The sequence below is a fragment of the Lithobates pipiens genome, unplaced genomic scaffold (assembly GCF_037356315.1).
Source record: "Lithobates pipiens isolate NorthernLeopardFrog02 unplaced genomic scaffold, aLitPip1_a1.2 Scaffold_8, whole genome shotgun sequence".
In the NCBI taxonomy this organism is placed as follows: Eukaryota; Metazoa; Chordata; class Amphibia; order Anura; family Ranidae; genus Lithobates; species Lithobates pipiens.
This window is the reverse complement of record NW_027507903.1, coordinates 96546678-96570043: the sequence shown is the minus strand read 5'-3', so window position 1 is coordinate 96570043 and position 23366 is coordinate 96546678. Positions and strand designations below refer to the sequence as shown.

Genomic DNA, 23366 nt, shown 5'->3' with positions numbered 1-23366 from the left:
AATGTTATCTTATCTGTACATGTACACAGATTTGTTTAATGTCGTTTTTAGGCAGAGTTTAGATGCCTTTTTTGGAAAGCAAAAAAATGAGTTCAGACGTTGAGTTTAGAGGCATTTCAAGCACCAAGCAGTTATAAACGCGGTAATTCGCGTTTAGCCACGTTTAGTTTGCAGACGTTTTCCATTTTTCAAGTGCTTCTAAACGCAAACGCGGCTAAACGTATCTAAATGCGGCTTGTAAACACGGCAAAATGGACGTTTTAAACGTGGTTACTATCTGTCAAGTTAAATCGTTCAGGAGAGACTGTAAAAAATGTCCCGTGCATTGGCGTGGCGTGGCACTTTGTCCATCAGAATTGTCTACACACAATTGGAATTTAAATGATCGGATTTTGTTGTCGGAAACTTTTAGATCCTGCTCTCAAACTTTGTCTGTTGGTAATTTTGACGGAAAAAGTTTGATGGAGCCCACACTTTTCCAACAACACGATCCGATCGCACATTTTTCGTCGGAAAGTCTGAATGTGTGTACGGGGCATAACAGGTTTTCTTCTAAGATTGCCCTGCATTTGGCTTCATCCACAACTTTGGCCAGCTTCCCTGTCCCTGCTGAAGAAAAGCATAACCCCCACAACATGATGCTGCCACCACCATGTTTCATGGTGGGGATGGTGTGTTCAGGATGATGTGCAGCGTTAGTTTTCCGCCACACATAGCATTTTGCTTTTAGGCCAAAAAGTTGAATTTTGGTCCCATCTCACCAGAGTACCTTCTTCCACATGTTTGCTGTGTCCCCCATATGGCTTCTCCCAAACTGCAAATTGGACTTATGGCTTTCTTCTTGCCACTCTCCCATAAAGGCCAGATTTGTGGAGTGCACGACTAATAGTTGTCCTGTGGACAGATTCTCCCACCTGAACTGTGGATCTCAGCAGCTCCTCCAATGTTACCATGGGCCTCTTGGCTGCTTTTCTGATTAAGGCTCTCCTTGCTCAGTTTAGGTTTCGTTTTTGGATCATGGATTAAACAGTGCATCCTCAGATGTTCAAAGCTTGGGTTTTTATTTTTTTATAACCTAACCCTGCTTTAAACTTCTCCACAACTTTATCCCTGGCCTGTCTGGTGAGTTCCTTGGTCTTCATGATCCTGTTTGTTCACTAAGGTTTCACAGAACAGCTGTATTTATATTGAGATTAAATTACACACAGGTCTATTTACTAATTAGGTGACTTCTGAAGGCAATTGGTTCCACCAGATTTTAGTTAGGGGTTTCAGAGTAATGGGGGCTGAATCAAATGCACGCCACACTTTTCAGATATTTATTTGTAAAACATTATGAAAATCATTTATCATTTTTCTTCCACTTCACAATTATGTGCCACTTGTGTTTTATTGGGATTTTTATGTGATAGACCAACACATTTACGTTTTTGATTGTAACATGACAAAATGTGGAACATTTCAAGGAGCATGAATACTTTTTCAAGGCACTGTATTCGAACAAGAATGCAGTGTGATTCCTGTCCGAATCACATGCGGTTTCCCTCAAGGCTTCTGTGTGGAACCAAGCTTGTCATAGTGACTTCAGCCTAGCTTCACACAGGAGCGGTGCCGGAAACTGCATATGATTCTAACAGAAATTGTACCACATTCCTTTTAAAATCACATGCCATTCTTTGCAGTGCCATTTAAAGCATGGGTTCAAACCACACTGCACCACACGGTATCAGTAATTGGCATTGGCAAGTACTTGAGCACAAGTAACAGTACTCGAGCACAAGTATCAGTACTCGCTCTTAAAAAACAAGTATTGGTGCATCCCTAACCATGGCATAACGTGCATCATGATGTACATTGACATGTGTCTTAACTGAATTAAACGGAAACATTTTCAAGCATAAGATGCAAAGGTGTAAATCCAGCTAAGAAATCCACCTAAAATAAATCATCTTTATTGGTATTTTATCCTTCTGACTGTTTAAAAAATGAAATTATGTCTTCATCCACCTGTTCCTTCTATTATGTGCTGGTTTCACGCTAAAGCCTCGTACACACGATCATATTGTTGGCAGTCTGTTGACAGACTGTTGGCCTAAAATCTGACCGTTAGTACGCTCCTTTTGACAATTGTTGTCCAATTTTTTGCCAACAAATGCTGGATGACATGCGAATAAATTTTTGGCGGACAACAGTCTGTTGTCAGATTGTCTGATGTCAGTACACAAGTCCATCACACAAAAGTCGAAAGTACAAACATGCATTCTCTCAACCAAAGCTCACCAAACATGAAATTAGCAGAAGGGGACCAAAGGGTGGCACTCAAGAGCTGAAATTCCTTGTAGTATGTCACTACGTTAGTGTTTGTTGGCCGATAATTGTGCACCATTAGTATGCAAGACGAGTTCTTGGCACACACCCTTTGGACAAAAATCAGACGCTTGGTTGCCCAACAATCTGATCGTGTGTATGAGGCTTAAGTTCAAATTTTATCTGTGTTGTATTACGGGTGCAAGCAGAATGCGAAACAATAGTCTCAATAGCAGATAAGGGGAATTAACCAATACTCCATAGAAGTAGAGTATGGGAATTGCCAGATACTGCTGTGAAGTCCTAGGAGATTTAAAAAGCCAGTGTAATTTAGAATCCAGCCACAAGTGAAATATCAGCTTCGGGTGGTACAGACTTTCATACATATCCTAGATAAAACAAGGGAAGTTGGCTTAATTACCACTATCAATGATACTCAACTGATTTCAAATGCATAAAACATATATTCCATAAAACGTACATGCCACAGTTTAGAAATGATATCACTGCATGATTAAAATGTGGAGAAATTCAATTGAATGATTGGTGAATGAATTAGGTGCAGAACATTGAAATGTACAAACCAGTGACATTATTGTGCATTGTATTTATAGAATCCCACAATGCTGCAGTAAGCCAGATACTATATTTCAGTACCTGTTAGAATCAATGTTATTCATATTAACCAAAAATTTATTTTTGTGAGGAGGTTGTATCTAATATGAGATATATATATATATATATATATATATAACAATACTCATTACTGAACTGGATATCATACTAGATACCACTTCTATTTTGTGAAATTAGATTACTGTATTTGCTGGCGTATAAGAGTACCTTTTACACTTAAAAAAAATGCCCAAAAATCGGGGGTCGTCTTATACGCCGGGTATACAGGTATACAATGCTGCCCGATGGATGTCAGCCCCCAAATGTCTGCTAATACTGTATGTGGCTGCAGCTACAAACAGTATACGCCGTTGAGCCAATCCCAGCGAGCGATGTATTCTATTAAGAGAGAGAGAGAGAGACAAGGGCTGACAATGCTACAGCCTCTGCCAATCCAAGCAGGAGTTGTATTCATTAAAATAATACACCGCTCACCATACTTCCCTGGGTAAATCCATTCACTGATCTCCTACTACTATACATCCTGCTGTTTGCCTTTGAGGTCCCAGGCACCCAAGAGGGACAGGTAAATCTGGGACATATGACAGGGGGGGTTATTAAATGCATTTTGGTAGACAATTCCCATAGAATGTAACCCAAAAGTGGTATAGGTTTGGTTAGTGAAAAATTCTACTTTCCAGTGTTGTGGCATTCAATAGATCTGTTTGTGCTATTATTGTTTGATTTACTTTATGACATAACACAGCAAGGCAGATGAGTAGTTGGCATTCTTGCTTTGTATTTTTTAATCATTCTAATGTTTTTTTTAAATGTTGTTGCCTCAGAAGGGGGGTAGTCTTATACCACGAGTATTGCCCAAAACCTATGTTTTCACTTGAAAAATAGGGGGTCGTCTTATACGCCCAGTTGTCTTATACGCCGGCAAATACGGTAGTTCATGTTATTTTTAAAGCTATCAATCAGATCTAATTTATGGGCCATTTTCTCATGTTAACTTATCTGTATAATATTGCTACATCATCTTTTGCATTGAAGAGAAATACATTAGGAGCCAGAACTCATTTTTCCAGTTTCCCATGGCCTTTGCAGCAAAAACACAATATAATGTTGGCGATTGTCATTGCCTGAGACTAGATCAGTAGTTATGAACCCTATCCAGTGCATATTGGTTTCCTAAGAATTGGGTGCATACTCTATGATGGACAGGCTAATCATGTGTCTGGCTCATAAGGAATAATGGCTAGTCTGTCAAGACCCTGTTTTCATATTGGTGCATATTTATTATTATATTTTATTATCTTATTATTATATTTGATTCCAATTAATTCCAGCAAAGCTGTTAAACTCTGCAGCAGCCCTGGGCTGGCAAGATGGGAAATGCCTTTGTACTGCAGATTACTGCTGGTTTCTTTAATTAAGTTGCTTCTACAGAGGTTAAAGGGAATGAATATTAAATGTTTGAGGAAAGTTAAACTTACCCTTTAAATGTTGTGTGGGGGGCACAGGTCTCTCTGTTAGAGCAATTTCTGAACAATTTGATGCCCTAGGCCAGACACTTCTTTTGCACTGCCTCCTTATGCCACTACCAAACAAGGACATCACCACCAGTAATATATTTTAGTGCAGTGGCTCTCATATACTATATGTCTACCCCTCTCATATAGATCCCTTCAGTCCTTCACATCCTTGGAATAGCATCAAAGACCCTTATATATCACTCTCCTATATCCATATTTTCTGACCTCCTATATGTTCTTCTATCATATCCCAAATATCATGTGTCCGCAATATTATACTGCAAAAGGTAGGGTGTTCGTACACTGTATGTTAATGACTAATCCACTCTACTTTGTGTCTGTTCATCCCTCTTCCATAGACCTTCCTTCCTTTTTAGTATATTCAGCTACTTTGCACTGAAGTCTTCCTCCCATACAAGTAATCACTATGGAGTTGATTTCTAAAACCTGAGAGTGCAAAATCTGGTGCAGATGTGTATGGCAGGCAATCAGCTTCTAACTTCAGTTTGTTCAATTATGCTTTGACAAAAAAGCTGGAAGCCGATTGGTTTCTATGCAGAACTGCACCAGATTTTGCACTCTCTAGTTTTAGTAAATCAACCTCACTGTGTGGAGGTTTAGGTATCATATCTGCATTTTTCAAACAACGTCAGACTTAAGTCAAATTAGCACACAGAGTGTGAAATTTCACAAATAAATATTTACAAATATTGTCTGCCCTCCAAATTTGAGACTACTATTTATCATTTCACCTGTGTGCCCTCTCTTCAGCTACTGGCACTTTAGGTGACCACCTAGTTTGCTGAATCCAAAAATGGTCCTGACCATACTATGGCTTGATTTGTATTCCAACACGTGCTTATCATATTTGAAAAACTCTAAACTTGACTTTGGATGTCTGCCAAGGCTTACATTTATATATAAGACTGGCCCAAAGCCAAAAGGGCACGTGTCCGTACTACGTATAATGTTTGCCTTTGGATATTTGAAATGTTTGCTATTAAGTTAAAGTAAAAATGCTTTATTGATCAGTATTATATACTGAGAATGGGTACAAATATTTTTATGTAATTAAATTGTAATTGACTCTGCTTGCAGCAAGTCTTCACATTAGCAAGCCGGTATAGGGCAAGGCACAGTCATATGTTTTCAGATGTATTCAAGGCCATGCTTTTATTAAAGACACATTTTCATTTTTTGCTGGCTTGGCAAACTCATGTTTACTACAAACTCTCCATCAAGTTAAGAGGCAATGAAATGGACTTTTATTTAGATCATGGCTGAGTAAAAGTGATCACTGTTTTTTTTTTTTTTTTGCTGTAAAATGAAATGCATTCCTTGACCAAATTAAATTATTGAATTTATAAACAAAACCAAACCCAGAGAATGTCAATGGTTCTTGTGAGACATACTCTAGGTTGAAAAAGTATAGTAAAAATTATTTTTTTTCTTGCTAATATTACAACTTATTTTAGATGACCCTTTTGCTAAACAAAAAAAACAAAAACCTAAAAATCCTGAAATGGAAACCAGGTAATACCAACCTGATCTGTTCATGGGATCTTAGCCATACTGCAATGCAAAATCACCTGAATAATCTTGATATTAAACACACACTCTTTTGCCTCTGACCCCCACCATGCTCCGTGGTTCATCCCGCCAGCCCCTACAGCTCTAGTAGAGCACAATGGGGAATGCCTACCTACAAGTGTGTCAGATTCGAAGATTCCTCAGGTAGCTCTGCAGCGCAGCAGTGAAGACTCCTTAAATGAATGCTGGACTAGGTACTGTAACTATTGCTTTGCTTTACAAGATCTCTTTTTTTTGTGACCGGGTCACTTTAACCTGCTCCTTACTTGCCTCACAATTTTATGTTCTCACAAGTTTCTATTCTCCTCCACTGCAGAACATTATGGGATATGCTATAAATAAAAAGATGGCATTTCTAAAATGTCAAAAAGGATGGATACTTTGTGAAGAATTTTAAAGGCTAATTCTACCCAAAACTGAATCAGATTTCAGAATATAAATATGACAAATTATTGAAAAATTCATAAGGAGGTGGAGCCTTGACTACCGCAATTAAATCTTGTCCAAATGGAATAACAGGAATAGCGCTTGTATTGTACAGCTTTGGTAGAACAGTTTGGCAGGAATTAGCCTTTTATGTGCCATGTTTTATAATAATAAATGAATAAAATGATAAACAAATGTCAAAGGATGAAAAAAAAAACAAGACCATTTGTGATAGTTTAGTCTGACTGGGTAAAAAAAGAATGCTTTATTAAATGGATAAACAGTTAAACTAAGAATGAAAACCACACATAAAATTGTTTACAAAAATGTATAATTTGTGAAAATCCTGTATATTTTTTTATATCAAATTAATAAAAAATATGAAAATTTAATAATACATGCAAAACATTGTAAGTTATTACTATACAAAAAACTCCTAACTTAGGATAACCTTTTTTTCTTTACAAATACATTTTTAAATGGCAGAATTATAAACTTAACTAATTGGAAGGCAGAAATTCAAGGATATATGTAAAAATTCAAGTTTAAACCATATCATGCAAGATGCACAGTGCTAAAAGGGGAGTTTTCATTGAGAGGAATTATGGCGTACATTACAGTTTTATCTATCTGGGCAAAACACTGAACCCTTTTTTTATGGTAGTAGTAAGGCCCAATCACTAATATGAACTTTCATGAAACTTTTATACTACAACCACAGCAACCAATCAAGTAATGCCTTTCATCCACCAAATGCAGTTAAGTTAACAGTGATTATTCTACAGTTCTCCTAGAGTGTTTATTAATAGAGTATTTTTAACTAATTGTTAGCATTAATGCCCATACAGCTGAGAAACCAGTCTCGATAGGAAAGCCTTTAGAAGTTAACTTAGGGGTATTAATATAATATCAACAGGTAGAAAGCATATTCACAGTCAAAACATAGTTATGACTGCAAACACCCACTCTTTGTTCCTTCAACTGTTCATTGTATGCATCAGAATGCATGACTTATTTCAGATTCAGATTGTTGAATAGCTGTGAAGATGCTGTGCTTCGGTTGTATACTTAGTAAAGCAAACAATTACTGTATATCCAAAACCAAACTGGTCACACTTAACATGCAAGGCACAAAAGGTCTTTTTTTTAATATGCAAAATGTGGCCCAAGTAGTAGAATTTTATACTATAAAAGGTACTGTCATGACCTAGTTAAACATAGTCCTGTTTCTTCAAATTTTTAGTGTAATAAAGCCCCATACACATGGGGTGAATGGAAGGTGACATCAACCAGTTTAATAAAAACCGTCCGACATTCGCCCCATGTGTATGCCAGCCGGTCTGACAGAAGCCGGGCATTAGGTCGGCTTTTTTGGAAAGAGCATGCTAAAAGCAGCCGAACAACCACCAAACAGCGCTCTCCATCCGGAGCTGACAGTTTTTTTTTTTAACCTGCTGGGTTGAATGGAAAATAAACCTCAGTGTGTACCAGGCTTTAAGTTAACTACTCAATGTTTATCAAGCAGGTAATATGGTATATTATCTTTGATAATAAAAATACTTTAATAGAAGTATCTCCAGCCAGCTAAGGACGTTCTCCAGGTAAACAGCTTTGTTAGGAATGAAATGAGGCACCAACTGCCTTTACTTACATAGACCCAACTCAAAGGAGCTTCTCAGTTTTTTGATTGGTTTTCTTTCCTGTAAGGGGCCAACCAATTCATTGATTGGTAATCAATCTAATTATACAGATAGGTAAGCACAAGTCAGATAGCAGCTACTGTGACATCAGACAGGGCCCTCTTGAGACTATTTCTCAGGTGGCAAGGTCGTTTGAGGACAAAACCAGCTTTTGAGCATTACATACAGAAGGGGCTATAAAACGAATAGTCCCTCAAAATTCAGGCAATGGATTGTGAACATTACTGCTATTTAATAGAAGGCAGTTAATGTTGCAACAAAATAAAAAAAGAATCACCTAAAAAAAAATATATATAAATGCCATAAATATATATGCCACATCCTCATTTACTTGAACTATTGGGATTATGTACCCAGAGAGCATAATTCTTCTAGTGCATCAAACCATGCCATGTAGACGATGCTTAAGTTTTGGCCCTCTTGTGGAACTAGGTAGATCGAAATGTTTTTATTTTGTAGTCAAAGGCAAACGGATATTATGTTTTGCAGCACAATAATAACGAACATTTTAAAGAGGCGCATTGTTAAGGGCGGAATGTATGGGCTAGTTAATTACAGTATAAGACATTCTTTCTGGAGAGTTAGAACTAGCCATTAACTAGACAAATTTATTTTGAAAACCTTTGTCGGGGACATTAATTTTATTTACTAATCATTAGTGGGGTCAAATCAATTTTCGATTTCAACTGTATTGATGAGAAAATTTGAAGGAAGAGGATTGAAAATGTTCTCAAACAAATGAATTTCTAACAGTGAATCTGATTTTTGTTTGGAAAATTACAATCCTTTCAAAATTAAATGTTAAAAACAATTACAATTGAATTAATTTAATTCCTTATGCTTGATTTTCACAATCTGTTCACTATGGCTTTTTATAAAAAAAAATATAGAAAACAAAATTGTGAGCAAAAGCAACTGTGTTGCCCATAGAGACTTTTATTTTCCCAAAGAATGAAAAAGACTCATCATTACGGGCAACAACTCTGCTCGTCCTAGTTTTTTTTTTCAGCTTGTTAAATTAATAACATATTTCTTTTTGAATTATTATTATTAAAAATCTTTAAAGAAATGTCAAACAAAAGTGGCAGCTGTGGCAAAAGGAAAAGCAATCAGTCTGCTAATCTTTATATCCAGGCCCTATATTGTTCGCCAATTCGCGAACGACCTGTAGATACTATAAATATCTGGGTATTTCTTCAACTAAAATATTTGGGATTTAAAAAAAAAACATAGTTTTTTTTTACGCTAAGGCCTCTTTCACACGGGGCGGATCAGTAATGATCCGCCCCGTGATGATCCGCTCGCTCAGCGGGGATCGCTCCGTTGTCCCCGCTGAGCCGGCTGCGGACAGGGCGGTCTCCGCACACTGTGCGGGGACCGCTCTGTCAGCTCTCCGCTCTCCTCTATGGGGATTGGATGAGCACGGACCGCGTGTCCGTGTTCATCCGATCCGCTCTGCAGACGGATAGAAAAATAGGATTTTCCTCCGTCTGCAGGATCGGACTGTTGCGGAGGCGGAGGAAATCGGGTGTCTGCGGATGTTCATCCCATAGGGTCGCTATCCCATAGGGATGAATGTATGCCCGTATTTCATCCGCAAACAGATGGATGAAATACGGACATATCATCAGCATGTGTGAAAGGGGCCTTATGGGCAATGGGTAAGTGAACTAAACATCTTCTACTAACTATAATTGTAATAATTACAAACAAATTACATTTTCGGTTACAACTTAGGCATACACTTTCCACAAATTCATAGCCTCTGGAAGCTATAGCCCTATATGAAATTGCACAGTTTCATGGAAAAGGATCCCTAAAACAGCCCTATTGAAAGTGTCTGAAATAAAAAAAACGATTATTGTAATCAGCAACCAATCACAATATTTTTTTCCAACTTTGCAGCACGGTATGAAACAATAAATGAATAGGATGTAATAATCATTTGTGTGTGTATACATATTATGAAATTTATGGAAACAAAATTTGCGATGCATCTTTGGTTCATAAATAACCCTCAGAAACCATTATCAGTTGAGCACTGTGACAACACACATGCTCTATATGTGGTGCCATTCATTGTGAATGGTACCTCAAGACCCTGTACAGCAGAGTACAATGCACAATGCACTGCACATACCTTGCATTGTGGTACACTGCATTGCTAAAAGAGCAATATGTGTTTTTGTTCCTTTGTGGTGCCTTGGAGGCCCCAATCATAATGAATAGGGTATCTTAATACAATGCACAATAAAGCGTGTTAACGCACTGCAACAAGATGCTAAAGTGTGAATCAGTCCTCAGAAAAATACCACTATACTAAATCCATGTGAGATTCTAGAAGATTTTACTTTAGCTATTACTACTTGCTGGCTGTTTTCTGAATTTTCTGAGTGATTTAACAAGAACGTAGAATTTTGTTGTTCCATGTGGTTGTTAAATAGAAGCCTGGTACTATTTCTCTAGAAACATGAAATTGTAATGTTTCCTAATTCACATAGGTGGGGAAATAGGAGACAAATGTAAATGTTTTAGTAAGTATACCTTAGTTTATTAATTTCTGTGGTGAAAAAAGAAAGGCTGATTGGTCAAACAGATTTTCCAGCATGGTGGAAAATCACTACAGGTAATTGTAAAAAAAATAATAACAGAGCACCCCTAATGCCGGCCATAGATGGTTCGAATCTCAGCCAGTTCAGCAGGGAACCCTGGGCATCCATGGGCAGGTTGTATGCAAGTCGATGCATCGCTCAACTTGGGTACAACCAGCATGTCGGATTTTCATGTGATAAACATCACATATAATCAATATATAGGGGGGGGGGGTCCACCAGGAGAGCACAATAGCTTCACGGGAGGAACTTCACAGTCAATGTGGATGGAGGAATCAAACGATTTTAGTTTCTGCAACCATCTATGGCCAAGTTAATCGCACTATCTATGGCCAGCTCAACACTTGCATGTGGTTGCTAAAGCTTGAAAGCTAAAACATATATCTGCTTGAATGTTGCAAATGATACTCAGTTTGGTTTCTTGATTTTTAGCACAAAGTAATAGATGGGTTGCCTTATTTATACAACCCCGATTTCTGTGTTGTCTCTCTTCAGTCATTACCATCCACCCAACAACACAATACGAATTTAGAGTTTGAAGAGCTGGATCCGCACAGAAGAAATCTGATTAATGAGAAAATATAATGACTAGCTTTTATGTTTGTTTTGTAGTTAAGTTAGTACCAAGGGAGTTAAAGATACAAAGTGACATGGAAATATCACATAAAGAAGTGTGATTTTTATGGATTTGTCATTTATGCGAGCAAAAACACGTTCTGAGAATTTCTTGCAACATGAAAGCACAAAAGATTTCTGAAGATCAATTAAAGGGTTTTTTTTGTCTTAAAAGCACATCTTTATGTTCTTTTAGACTTTAGTAAAGATTTGAACAATTGGTAATATTCGTACTGTTGTAACATTACTGTGAACCACAGATATACCCACAAATGTTGACTAGACTATTAATGGCAGATTACTCTAAGAATATATAGAGATAAAAAATTATCTTTGTTTTCAGTTACAATGCTTGCTCACATTTTTAACCTGTAATACAAAAACAATAGCTGGAATTTGACTTGAACTACAGGTAAATATGGGCACTTTTTTTTCTAGCTTTTCGATGCATTATTTACGGATACCCCAACAATGCTGCAAGAACCCCTCATTTTCTTGACTCTTATTGTTAATTTAAGTAGTCTATTAACTATTAAAGTAATTTATAAACCATACAAGTTTAACATTTTATGGTTTCTTATTAAAGTAATGTTTTTAGAAGAGGCAATAACAATTTCAAGCTTTTCCTTCTTTCACAATATTGGTCTTTCCATCTTTTCTGTCTTTATGTAAATGAGGGGATGCAATTAATTCAGATATTATTGCATATTAAAATAAACAGACCAGCTTTAAGACAAAATTTGACCTGCTAGCCTAGATCTAAAGGAAAAACAGTTTAAGGTTAATAGATATTCATGGATATCCATTGGTCTATGCTTAAATTCTTGATGCTCTCAAATGTGATCTCATGTGGTCAATGGTAAGGATATCCATGGCATTATAAGTTGAGGGGAGCAAATTATCTAATTCTACAATATGGAGATGTGGGGAATAAGTCTGTGATGGGATGCAACCTGCTAATTTGCATATGTTGAGTTGCTGTATGATAGTTAAATAATCAATAGCTATAGTAGGTTTTTATTCATTTTTGTAAGTAATTCAAAGTGCTTAAACCAGGTTTATTCTGTCTCTATCTTTGTATATCTGGTTACTTATTCTGTGTATTTTCTGTTGAATAATGGGACAGTGACCTAGTTGATACTACTTACTAATCTGCCCATGTTAAAATGCCCTTTAGTAAGATCTCGAGTTTTAAATGTTCATCAATTCCTGTATTTTTTGGATTAACAGATAAGAACAGTAGGAGGTCTTGGTTTACTTAGCAGTGCTGGAATCAATGTGTCAGGAATCTGATAAGTAAATGGATATGGGCAATATTGGCCATGCCAAAGATAACATCTGACAGGGTTTATTATAGTTAATGCATCTAATAAATGTGACATACAGTATACAGTATATGTACTGTGCTTTGGGAGTGGCTGTCTAGACATGTTTAAATATCTAAGCTGGCATCCTACTGTTAAAGGATAGATGTACCCTATATTTTTCCTATAATATAGAACTATTTATTTCTTGACATCTGCATGAACAAATGGATATATATTTGATAAAATCCTCTATACATTTCACATAAACTGCTCTAATCACCGTGCCTATTGCAACAACCTTTTTTTCCCCTTACAACTGTATACAATGTAAAAATACAAGTCTTGTGGAACAGCTACTGGCAGCTTCAGTAAAAAGAAAGGAATGAATTTTAATATATACAATATTGTAAAACAACCCCCAAAGAATTAGTTAAAAAATTAACCAATAAAACTCATAAAATGCTACACATGCTGCATCAATGCGTAACTAATCCAAAATGTTCGTAAAAAAAAAAAAATAATCTACTTAAAAATACACAAAATGCATACATATATTTATGCATTCAATATTCCCTGTCTGCTGGAATGTTATAGTTAGTTACACTTATTAGTGACTAACATGGTTCATTGCTTTTCACTAATACACCAAGTTCCCTTTTTTTTTTTTTTTTTTTTTAAAGAGACAAAACAAACTGAAACCTTAAGCAGGAGAATACTGCTGAAAAATAAGAATAAAAAAGGAAACAAAATTAATTTAAAACATATTCAATAGCATAAAAAACCAGCAACAAATTTTATAATAATAAAACAAAATCTGCATAACATAAAGAGAAACTTAAAAGTGAAATTGCACCAAAATGTCTAGATAAATAAAAATGGAACCAAAATGCCCAAAAAAGAAACTCTATGGAATGCAATGTATCAATGCCCGAGTGTTCGATATTTACTGTTACTATGTAAAATATCTCTCTGAAAATGCTCTAATTGTTTTCTTTTATTATTATTACCAGATAAAAATAATATATTGTCCACTCTGAAGAACAGTCATAACAAAACAATAAAGATATAGATAGTTTCTTTGCTCTACGGTCTTCCGACAACATACTGTGCAATGGTGCACCCAACAGGCAGATTGGGTCCTTACAACATCTCCTGCTGATCAAGAAATGCCAACCATACGACCATTTGCAGTTAGTCTAGCTAACTACACAAATCTTGGTGTCTGTGATACATACCCATTAACAGCCCTAGCATTGCACAATCTTTATTACAACAGCTTATGTAACTTGTACAGGTAATCTAGTATACTGCCCTAAATTGGAGAATGAAGGAAAAAGATTGCTTCTGGGGCACATATTAAGGTAATCAAGAATCACCCCCAAAGCATGGCCCTTCATATGCTGGAAGGTAAACACTTAAACCGTTCAAATGGTTCTTGTGGTACTTACATCTGTTTTCCTGTTCTTATCGTGCAGTGATGGAAATCGAATAGGCCCTATAAACAGGACAGCTGAGTTGTTTTAGGCCAAAATTACTAAATATCACTGCACAGTAAAATCTTGTGTCATTGGCAGCGGTTGAAACTTAGATTGAATTGGTTCATAAATATATTTACTGATCACTTTACACAATTATTTTGCTACTGTAGAACTAGTGACCCTAATATTCACTATAACCCCAAACACCACGGTTTTTACTGATCAAATTAAAGCGGTTGTAAACCCTATACTACCACTTTTACCTACAGGTAAGCCCATAATGAGGCTTACCTGTAGGCAACGTGAAAATCTCCTAAACTTGCACCGTTTAGGAGATATTTACTGTATCCACATGTGCCGACGTCATTGGCACAAGCGACCTGAACAAACAGCTCGCTTATACAGTTTCTTCAGTAGCTGTATTGTTACCAGCGGCTCCTGCATGCATGAAGTCAACGCGGGTCCGGCCAGTCACAACCCTGGAGCCCGTGAACCCGGAAATAACTCTGGGAGACATGTCGCCAGGTCACAGCGGTGTATGGGGACTGCTGCAACAGCTTCGATCTAAGGTAAGTATTTCATGATGAGATAGTATGTGATGCATACTAGCTTATTATGCCTTTGTCTTCCAGGTTGTTGTTTTTTTTGTTTTTTGAGGGTTTACAACCACTTTAAGTCAAATTTGGTCAGTCATTCCCTTTTCCTTACTTCTGCAATGTACTGGGGGTGGCGTGACACTTAGAGAGAGAGAGAGAGAGACAAACAGAATACTTGAAAGCTGTGTTGGCAGACAAGAGCTATCTTCAAAATTCATCATCTTTAAAAATATCATTTAAAAGAGAACTTCAAACAAAGTACTACTGAAAATATTCTCTAATGAACGCTGCCCTATGTAACTGTACCTGTGTCTATCTAACTGTGTGTGGATCCACTGTTTGGAATAGAAAGCTTCTCCAGGATTCTTTGGCCTGTAGCAAAAATGGAATCCTATCTACAAGACTACTTTACTAATGTGTGCTGTGGATAAAGATTTGACAATACATACATTGCAAGTCAATACAATAGCGTACGATAGCGCTCAATAAATGTTTTCATTTCAAAGCTGCAGTTGCTGTAAAAAGATTTATAGCCTTCAGTACCCAAGTTCCACAGTTCATAATAAACATGAATACCAAGTGCTTGAATCTGAAATGTGTATATGTGCTAGTAATTTGTAGCAAGACTGAAGTTCTCTTTTAAGTGAAAATCCTATTTGTAGGGGCAATTTTGTAGAGCAACTCTAAAAATGGGATATCATTGAACTTTTAATATTCCACAAATATTGCATCTATATCAAAATCAGAAGATCTAGTCAAATTAACGTAAAGTGCACCTGTGCCTAGCTTATGGACATTATAGTGTTTGCATATTTGTAACAAGCAATAAAAAGCATTAAACAATCCATCACTCATCTCCCCAGCTGCACGTTCTGTGAATTACAGGCAGTCTCCGAGTTAAGAACATTCGAGTTATGAACAACTTGAAATTAAGAACAGAGGGAGAAACAGGAAGTGAGAGGAAATCTACCCCTAGCAAGGGAAATTTACTCCCGTAAGGAGTTATCATGGGGAAAAGGAGTCTCCACTCAAGGTTTATCACCAAACTTTATTTCCATGACAACCCAAAATTTTCAAAATCCAATTGCCCCAGGAACAACATTACAGGCTTGTTATTCCTTCCCTATGCTATCCAAAAAATATAAAAAAAATTTTTTTTGGCTGGAGTTCCACTTAAAAAAATGTACCTGTTCAAACTTGCATACAAATTCAACTTAAGAACCAACCTACAGAATCTTGTTTCTAACCCGGGGACTGCCTGCAATTCATCCTCACAGATTCTTCAACGATGAAGGACAATAAAGGCTCTAAAGTCAGGTTTTAGTTGGTTTCTAGTAGCTTACAAATATCTGCTGTGTGTTTCCCTTAGAGGGCTGGTAGACTGCCATGGAACATAAATGGAGATAAGCTGTGGTATGTCTCTGAACTTTAATGATTCATTTCACTATAATGCCTATAGATACAGAGATAAATGAGGTCTTGTTTTAACGTGCTTTTGATGCTTATTTAGAATATGTAAATACCTAGACTTGGCACAGACACACTTTAAGTTTTATATAAGAAAAACGCAGCTATATTTTATGAAGCCCCCATGTGCTTCTGGGTGGGTCCGATGTTGTGTTGTTCAACTTTCCCTCTGTCTGCAACATGCATTTACATCTAAGTTACAACTAGTTCATATGCAGTCGATTATTTTAAAGCATTATACTTCAACATGAACCTTTTACTTGGAGAATAAAGTTGTGTATTGCACAGTGCCCTTTGTAGTTGACACCACAGAGCGTTTATTTAACGATGATGGGAAAATGCAATAACCTACAGCAACTAATCAGAGCCACAATTGACATGAATAATGTCTGACATCATAGGTTATTGTACTTTGCAAATCATCTCTGCCTTGTGCACTGATACATTAAACAAGACTGTATGTGCTTTGTACCCTGTAACACATGATACACACATACTGTACATTTCCAACACAGAAAGTAGTTAGAATCCCTTAAGAGCACTTCACATTAGGTATAGTTCTTAAAATGTTTCTATAATCTTCCAAACCTACCCTAATGTAAGATCCTGATGTAACACTACAGAGTGGTACAAAGCTGTACTTTAATGAAAACCAGAAAAATGAAAATTGTGGCTTTATAGATCCTGCTACAAAACCGTATTGCAGTTTACTGTTTCTTATATGTATAGATTTATATATTTATAGATATTATATAGAAATACACAAACACGCTCAAAAACCCAAAGTGCAATACCCTATTAGTAGTGAAGCTGATAGTTTTATGCATAAAAACATTTGATACAGATGTAGTTAGACTTCTGCTCCTCTTCATGAACGCAAAATACTGAATGCAGGCCATGCCCCACAATGCACCACTTACCATGGCAAGTTAGTCTGGCTGCATCAGTATGCAAACATACCATATAGTGAAGAAGTACCACCTTCCTAGACACATCTGAATAAATTGGTGAGCAAGCAGCACTATGTGACAAAGACAAATGTACTAATGGGATTTCGGTCAAATAATAAAGGATATGTTTAACAAAATGGTGCAATTAAAATTAGAACCTATGAATTACACAGGCTCACAGAGCAAATGTTTAATTATCAAACCCTTGAATAGGTGAGCTACAATGGAAATTGCCATTTTCAGTGGTTTAAAGGTTGTCAGTACTTTGACACATTTTCAGCGATTTTCAAGTCTAACAATTATTTGAATCAATGAAGTTATAAATACTTATGTCTACTGTGAAAATCTGCCATTGTGACCTTTCCCCATTGACCTTCTACCCGTTCTACTGCTGTGCCTGATGGTGTATCAGAAAGAGCTTAACTGATAACTCTGGCAATTTAACAGCAATAGGGGAAGGTTGATGGTGGAGGTTTACACAAATGGGTCTATAAATATATAAAATGACACAAGAAGCACCCTGTTCACCTTTCACACCAGGCTAAGCCAATATGTTTGAGTGAAGCTTTGGTTAAATTTGCATAAGTTAAGGCTGAACTCCAGGCAAATATAAAATACACAAATAAATGCAGCTAGGTAGTCAATAAAGTTTATTACATGTATTTGTTTAACTCCAACTAGTGTAAAATCCTTGTAATTGACTTGGTATCAGCCACTTACAATCCCCAGTACAGAAGACTGGGAATTGGAAGGGCAGGACTGGATAATAATTAGGCTAGCCGCATATAATCTGACAAAAAAAAACTGCGTTAAGCCCCATACACACAGGCCGAGTGTCCGGTGATAATGGCCGGTTCAATAAAAAATGACCAACATTTGGCCTGTGTGAAGCACTCAGTCCGACAGAAGCTGTCCGTTTAGCCATCTTTTGTCGGACGAGCATGGTGGAAAACCAACAGCTGACTGGCTCCCAATCAGCGCTCTCAGCCAACAGTGGAGGCGGCTAAATGGGAGTGTTCTGGCAGGAGGCTTCCCGCTGTCAGAACACAACAGCTCAGCGGGGGAGATTGCTATACTAACGTTGGATCGTCAGTAGCGGCTCCAACCAGAGCGGTCAGTTTTTTTTTGTTCAACCCGCTGGATTGATCAAAAAAAACAAAAAACAGGCATAAGTGAGTAAAGAGATAACCTAATCAGTCTGCTACTACTCTTTTACAGCCTGTCAGCAGGGTGGGGATGGAGAGAGGACACCATTGTATCCATTCTACAGAATATAACTGTAATAGAGAAAGTGGCCCAGCTATGCTGTGTGGTAGGGATGGGAAATATCTCAGTGCTGGATGGACAATAAATCCTTTGACATGTAAAACAGATACATATTTGTATTTTATCTGTGTACTTAGTTGTATGCTAAGAGTTCAGCTTTAAGCATTTTTACAGAAGCCATTTCTAAGGTACGTTAAATAGTGATATTCACACATGATAGCATGTAGACATAGCTGCCTAGAATTCAATTATAATCATACACGCCGTTCAGTAGTGTCAGCAAACAGGTATAGTAATTTGGTTTAAATTTTGTGACAGCCTGTTAACTTTCTGATCAATGGCAACCATAGTGGCTTGACCGCAGGTAGTGCTGCTTTCTCAGGCACTTATCAACAGTGACTCGGTAAGAGGCTCTTTAATTTCATGACCTGATACAAAGAAAGAAAGTGCACTGAATCCATCCTAAATTGAAATGAATAGAATGCTCATTGTAGAGTTTACAGTACAGCCCTTGAGCATTACGCGCAAGTATAATCAAAGAAAATACTAAACTTATACTGATACTTAAAATAGCCACAAAGCTGAACAACACCATTCACACAAGCTTATATGTATGTGTGTGCGCGTGTGTGTGTGTTTGTGTGCGTGCATGTGTTTGTTTTGCGCACGTGTGTACATATTTGACATGGCTAGGAATAATATATACATTGAAATCATTAAAAAAGAATTTTAAAAAAACGACCGCAACAAAACCAGAATTACCACAGCACTATACGGGCACCACGTTCCAAGACTTCGCATTGTGCCCATTACCAAAGCAAATTTTGAGTGCAAAGAAAAAAAATAAAAGAAAAATTGAGAGTAGAACCTCACAAAGGATAAGGCTGCAGTAAGAATTTGACTTCATTGTACTCTTATAACCTAAAAACCAATCCCTGAGAGAGGGGAGTATTGAAGAGGAGGTGAGATTCAACATTGTTGAACTGTAAGCTGTAGATAAATGCTTTTGTTGTGCAAGTTTTTTTTTTTTGTGTCCTGAGGTGAAGAAAGTAGTTTATTTGCTTGTTGTCCTTTTGGAAGTATATTTTATCTTTTGATGAACTGGAGACAAACATGATGTATAGCAATTGAGGAATATGACTGCAAGAGACGGGTTTAGGAGATTTTCCCAAATACACAAGAGATGAATTTAAGGAGGTCTGATCCAGGACAGACTTGTATAGTTCTGTGACATTTAGTGTAGGGGGGTTATGGTTTTATAGAGATATATGTATTTTCTATACAAAAGCAGAAGATTTCATGAAATCTGGAGGTAGAAAACGGAGGAAGTACTGAATTCTGAAGATCCAAGATAGAATCACCTGTAAAATTTTGGAAATCCAAAATAGATTTGTTAAGAGAATTCTGGAAATCCAAGCGAAAGGCAGCCAGGAAAAAGTAGAAAGGACGTGTTCCTTATATTGGTAACTGGTATTTGTTCTGTTAGTTTAAAATAAGTCGTCTTAAACCACTTACAAATCAAAAACATAAAATAAAAAAACGTTAAATGCAGGTAAGAAAAAGTTCATTTCCCAAAGTATTCCACATTAGCAGAGGAAAAGTGCTAATGTCCAGTGCAAGTAGACTTAAGGGGAGCTTGCTGGGCTAATAGCAGGACTAGATGCGTCGGAGCGGCTGTAGTCGCTGACAGATCCGTTTCTAGAGCTGGCACCCCCTCGCCCTTTAAGCATGCTGGGCTGGAAATTGGCATGGCGGCGGGCATGCTTGGTCAGGTGGTCACTGCGCATAAAGCGCTTTTCACAAATTGGACAGCAGAATTTCTTCTCTCCGGTATGAGTGCGGTAGTGTCTAGCAAGCTCGTCTGACCTAGCAAACTTCTTGTTGCATTCTTCCCAACTGCATTCGAAAGGCTTCTCACCTGTGAATAACAGAAAAAGAAAAAAGGTTAGTGAAGGCAAATGTACATGTTTTTGGGTAAGACAGGTGGGTTTGGAAAGACATACATTAAGTACAATGACAGTAGTATACAGGGCAATAAAGGTGTGCAATCTAATAGAACGTATTTTAAAAGCCTACATTTTTTCTGTAATTCAAATAACGCAAGCTACCCTGAACATAAAAAAAAACAAAAAAAAAAAAAACACTTGTTTTCCCAAAATCTTTACCAGTGTTCTTAAAGAGGAACTGCAGTCTGCTCATATAAATTTGTAATAAAAACATCTTTGCAATTCTGAAGCTTCCCTCCAACCACTTTGCATATTATTTTATATGTACTGTGATTCTGTACTTGCCAAATATTCTGCAGATATCAGACATCTCTCTCCACTAAGTCTGGCTGCAAGCATTTCAACTGTGGGCAGCTGAAGCTGCCGCCTGTTCACTTCCTGGATTTACACAGACACGCCTCCAGCCCTGCAACTCTCATTGGCCCTCTTATGACTCACCCCCCCCCCCCCTCCTTCCTGGCAAACTCTCATGAGAGTGAGAGAGCTGTGCATGATGTCATAAGCCTAGGCTTTTTACCAGACAAGAAATAGGAAGTGGGCTGTATAAGGTATTTACTGGCAGAAAAAAATGTTTCTACTAACCTAACCAAAGTTAAAACAACAAGGGCAGAAGATTTAATACATGGAAAGTTGGAAAAAATAGTGAAGGTATGCTTTAAGTTTAGCCAAATGCAAACTTTGGCCATTTTAGTTTAGGATGGTATTTTTACTGAAAAGAGAGAACATTTTTCTTTTTGAGCTTTTGAATATTGAGATACACATTCCATACTTGTACACTGAATAAGGCCCCCTTCACACTGCCCCACTGCAGTGTGCCCGCAGCGTGGGTGCAAGGCAGGCTACCTGCGATTTGCATGTGGGCTACCCATGCTACCCTTAGACTTCTATTAGAACAGGTGTTTTAGGTGCGTTTCTGAAAGCGCACCAAAGATGCAGTATGCAGGACTTTTGGTGTGCTATCAGAAAAGGCACCAAAATCGTCCAATCTAATTGAAGTCTATGGCAAAGCACGGGTAACCCGTGTAGTGTGAAAGTACCCAAAGTTTTTATTTTCAAGCCTGGATATGCTACCAGAACACGCAGGCCTGGGTTTAGGTGGACAGGACTGCTAGGGGCAGCAGCCATATTATCCTCCCAAACATACAAATCGCATGCTAGACTATAGCTTGCCTCAAGTTGGAGTAATATGACCTCACCTACAATGTACAGAAAGATAGCATATTTCTGAGCTCATGTTACTCCAATCCACAAATTATTTATTTTTTCACTTTCACATTGCAGGTCCCCTTAGGCCTACTGGCCACTGACACAGTATGGACAGACAGCTGTAACCCAACCTGATTACCTATGTTATGCTAAGACGCCATCAGGACATAACCTGATGAACCATTCCATAATACCTGGTCCGAGGAGGGTGGGGTGGCCCAATAAATAGGACTAAAGCTGGCTATAGACACAGTGTATTTCTTTCCTGCAGGATGGGTTGCAGGAAATAAATTTACTCGATTACCCCATCCACATAGACAGTGTTGACAGGGGAATCCCTCCCGAAGAGTCATTGTGTTCTAACAGCCTCTAGCAAGAATTGCATGTAAAATACGGCAGCCTGGTTGTACCTAAATTGATCGATCAACTTGGGTACATTCAGCCTGCCCCTACATTGTTTGAATCTCAGCCGGTTCATGCTGAGCCGGTCGAGATTCAAACGGTCTATGGCTGGCTTAAAGGAATACAGCAACTTTGGAACCTCTATAAACAAATCACTTCAAGATTGGCTTTAAATAAGAACAAGGTTATGTGCTACAGATGAACATTTAACAAATCATAGATGTTTAAGGTATCTAAGACAAAACGTATTCAGCCCTTTGCTTTCAGGAAGGTATTTAAAGACTTATATTGGCATTGCATTGATAACTTCTGAAATATTGCTAACAATTCATGAGTTATGCTTAATGTGGATACTGCAAGTTAAAGCGGGGTTCCACCTTAAAGTGGCACTTCCGCTCATCGGAACCCTCCCCCCCTCCGGTGTCACAGTTGGCACCTTTCAGGGGGGTGCAGATACCTGTCTATGACAGGTATTTGCACCCACTTCCGGGCATAGACTCCCACGGGAGTCTATGCCTTTTCCTGTCCCGCCGCGCTGTCTGCTGGGACACACATGGGTCCCAGAGACAGCGCGGACCATTATCGATTGCGCTGCGCGACTCGTACATTCAGATTAGGGAACCGGGAAGTGAAGCCACAATGCTTCTCTTCCTGATTCCCTAATCTGAATGCAAAAAAACACTAACATGGAAAAACGCTAAAAAACACTATTGCAAAAATGATGAAAAACTCACTTATAAGCCTCATGCACACTGGACTGGAAAAAACGCTATAAAAAAGGGTAATAGCTTTGCTGTGAGTTTTTCAAAAAAAATTTCCAATAGCGTTTTTTTCAATGGATGAAAAACATTTAAAAAAAACACTGGTGAGCCACGTTTATCAGCGTTTTTTGATGTTAGAGCGTTTTTACAGGTGAGAATAGCTGAAAAACTCCTCTCTGAACCCACTGGTTTTGTTTTTTATGGCTAGCTGCCATAACCCCGGTATACTCTTCTTCAGTGCATGGTCCGCTTTAAGGTAAAAGTGGTCTCTGCGGCGGATTAGCCACAAGATCACTTTTATCGGTGGCGGGAGAGGGGCCCCCCCTCCCGCCGCTTACCAGAGCCGTCAGCAGCGGCGGAGGCGATTGGGTCCTGTCCCTGGTTTGGCATAGAGACGAGTGAGGGGAAGATGGCCCTCACCCATCTCCATAGCACTGCAGAGCTCTTAAAGGGACGTTTTTTATTTTTTTTCTTCAAATTACCGTATATACTCGAGTATAAGCCGAGATTTTCAGCCTCTTTTT

General features: G+C 37.9%; 1 protein-coding gene across 1 annotated transcript in view; it reads right to left on the bottom strand.

The window, feature by feature from the left end:
- Window positions 1–6722: 6722 nt before the first annotated feature.
- KLF13 (KLF transcription factor 13) overlaps window positions 6723–23366 on the bottom strand; it is a 113134-nt gene continuing 96490 nt past the window's right edge. Inside the window, exon 2 of the mRNA XM_077472756.1 lies at window positions 6723–20385. Coding sequence (XP_077328882.1) covers window positions 20093–20385 — 293 coding nt within the window. The 3' untranslated portion in view covers window positions 6723–20092. The remainder of the gene's footprint in view (window positions 20386–23366) is intronic.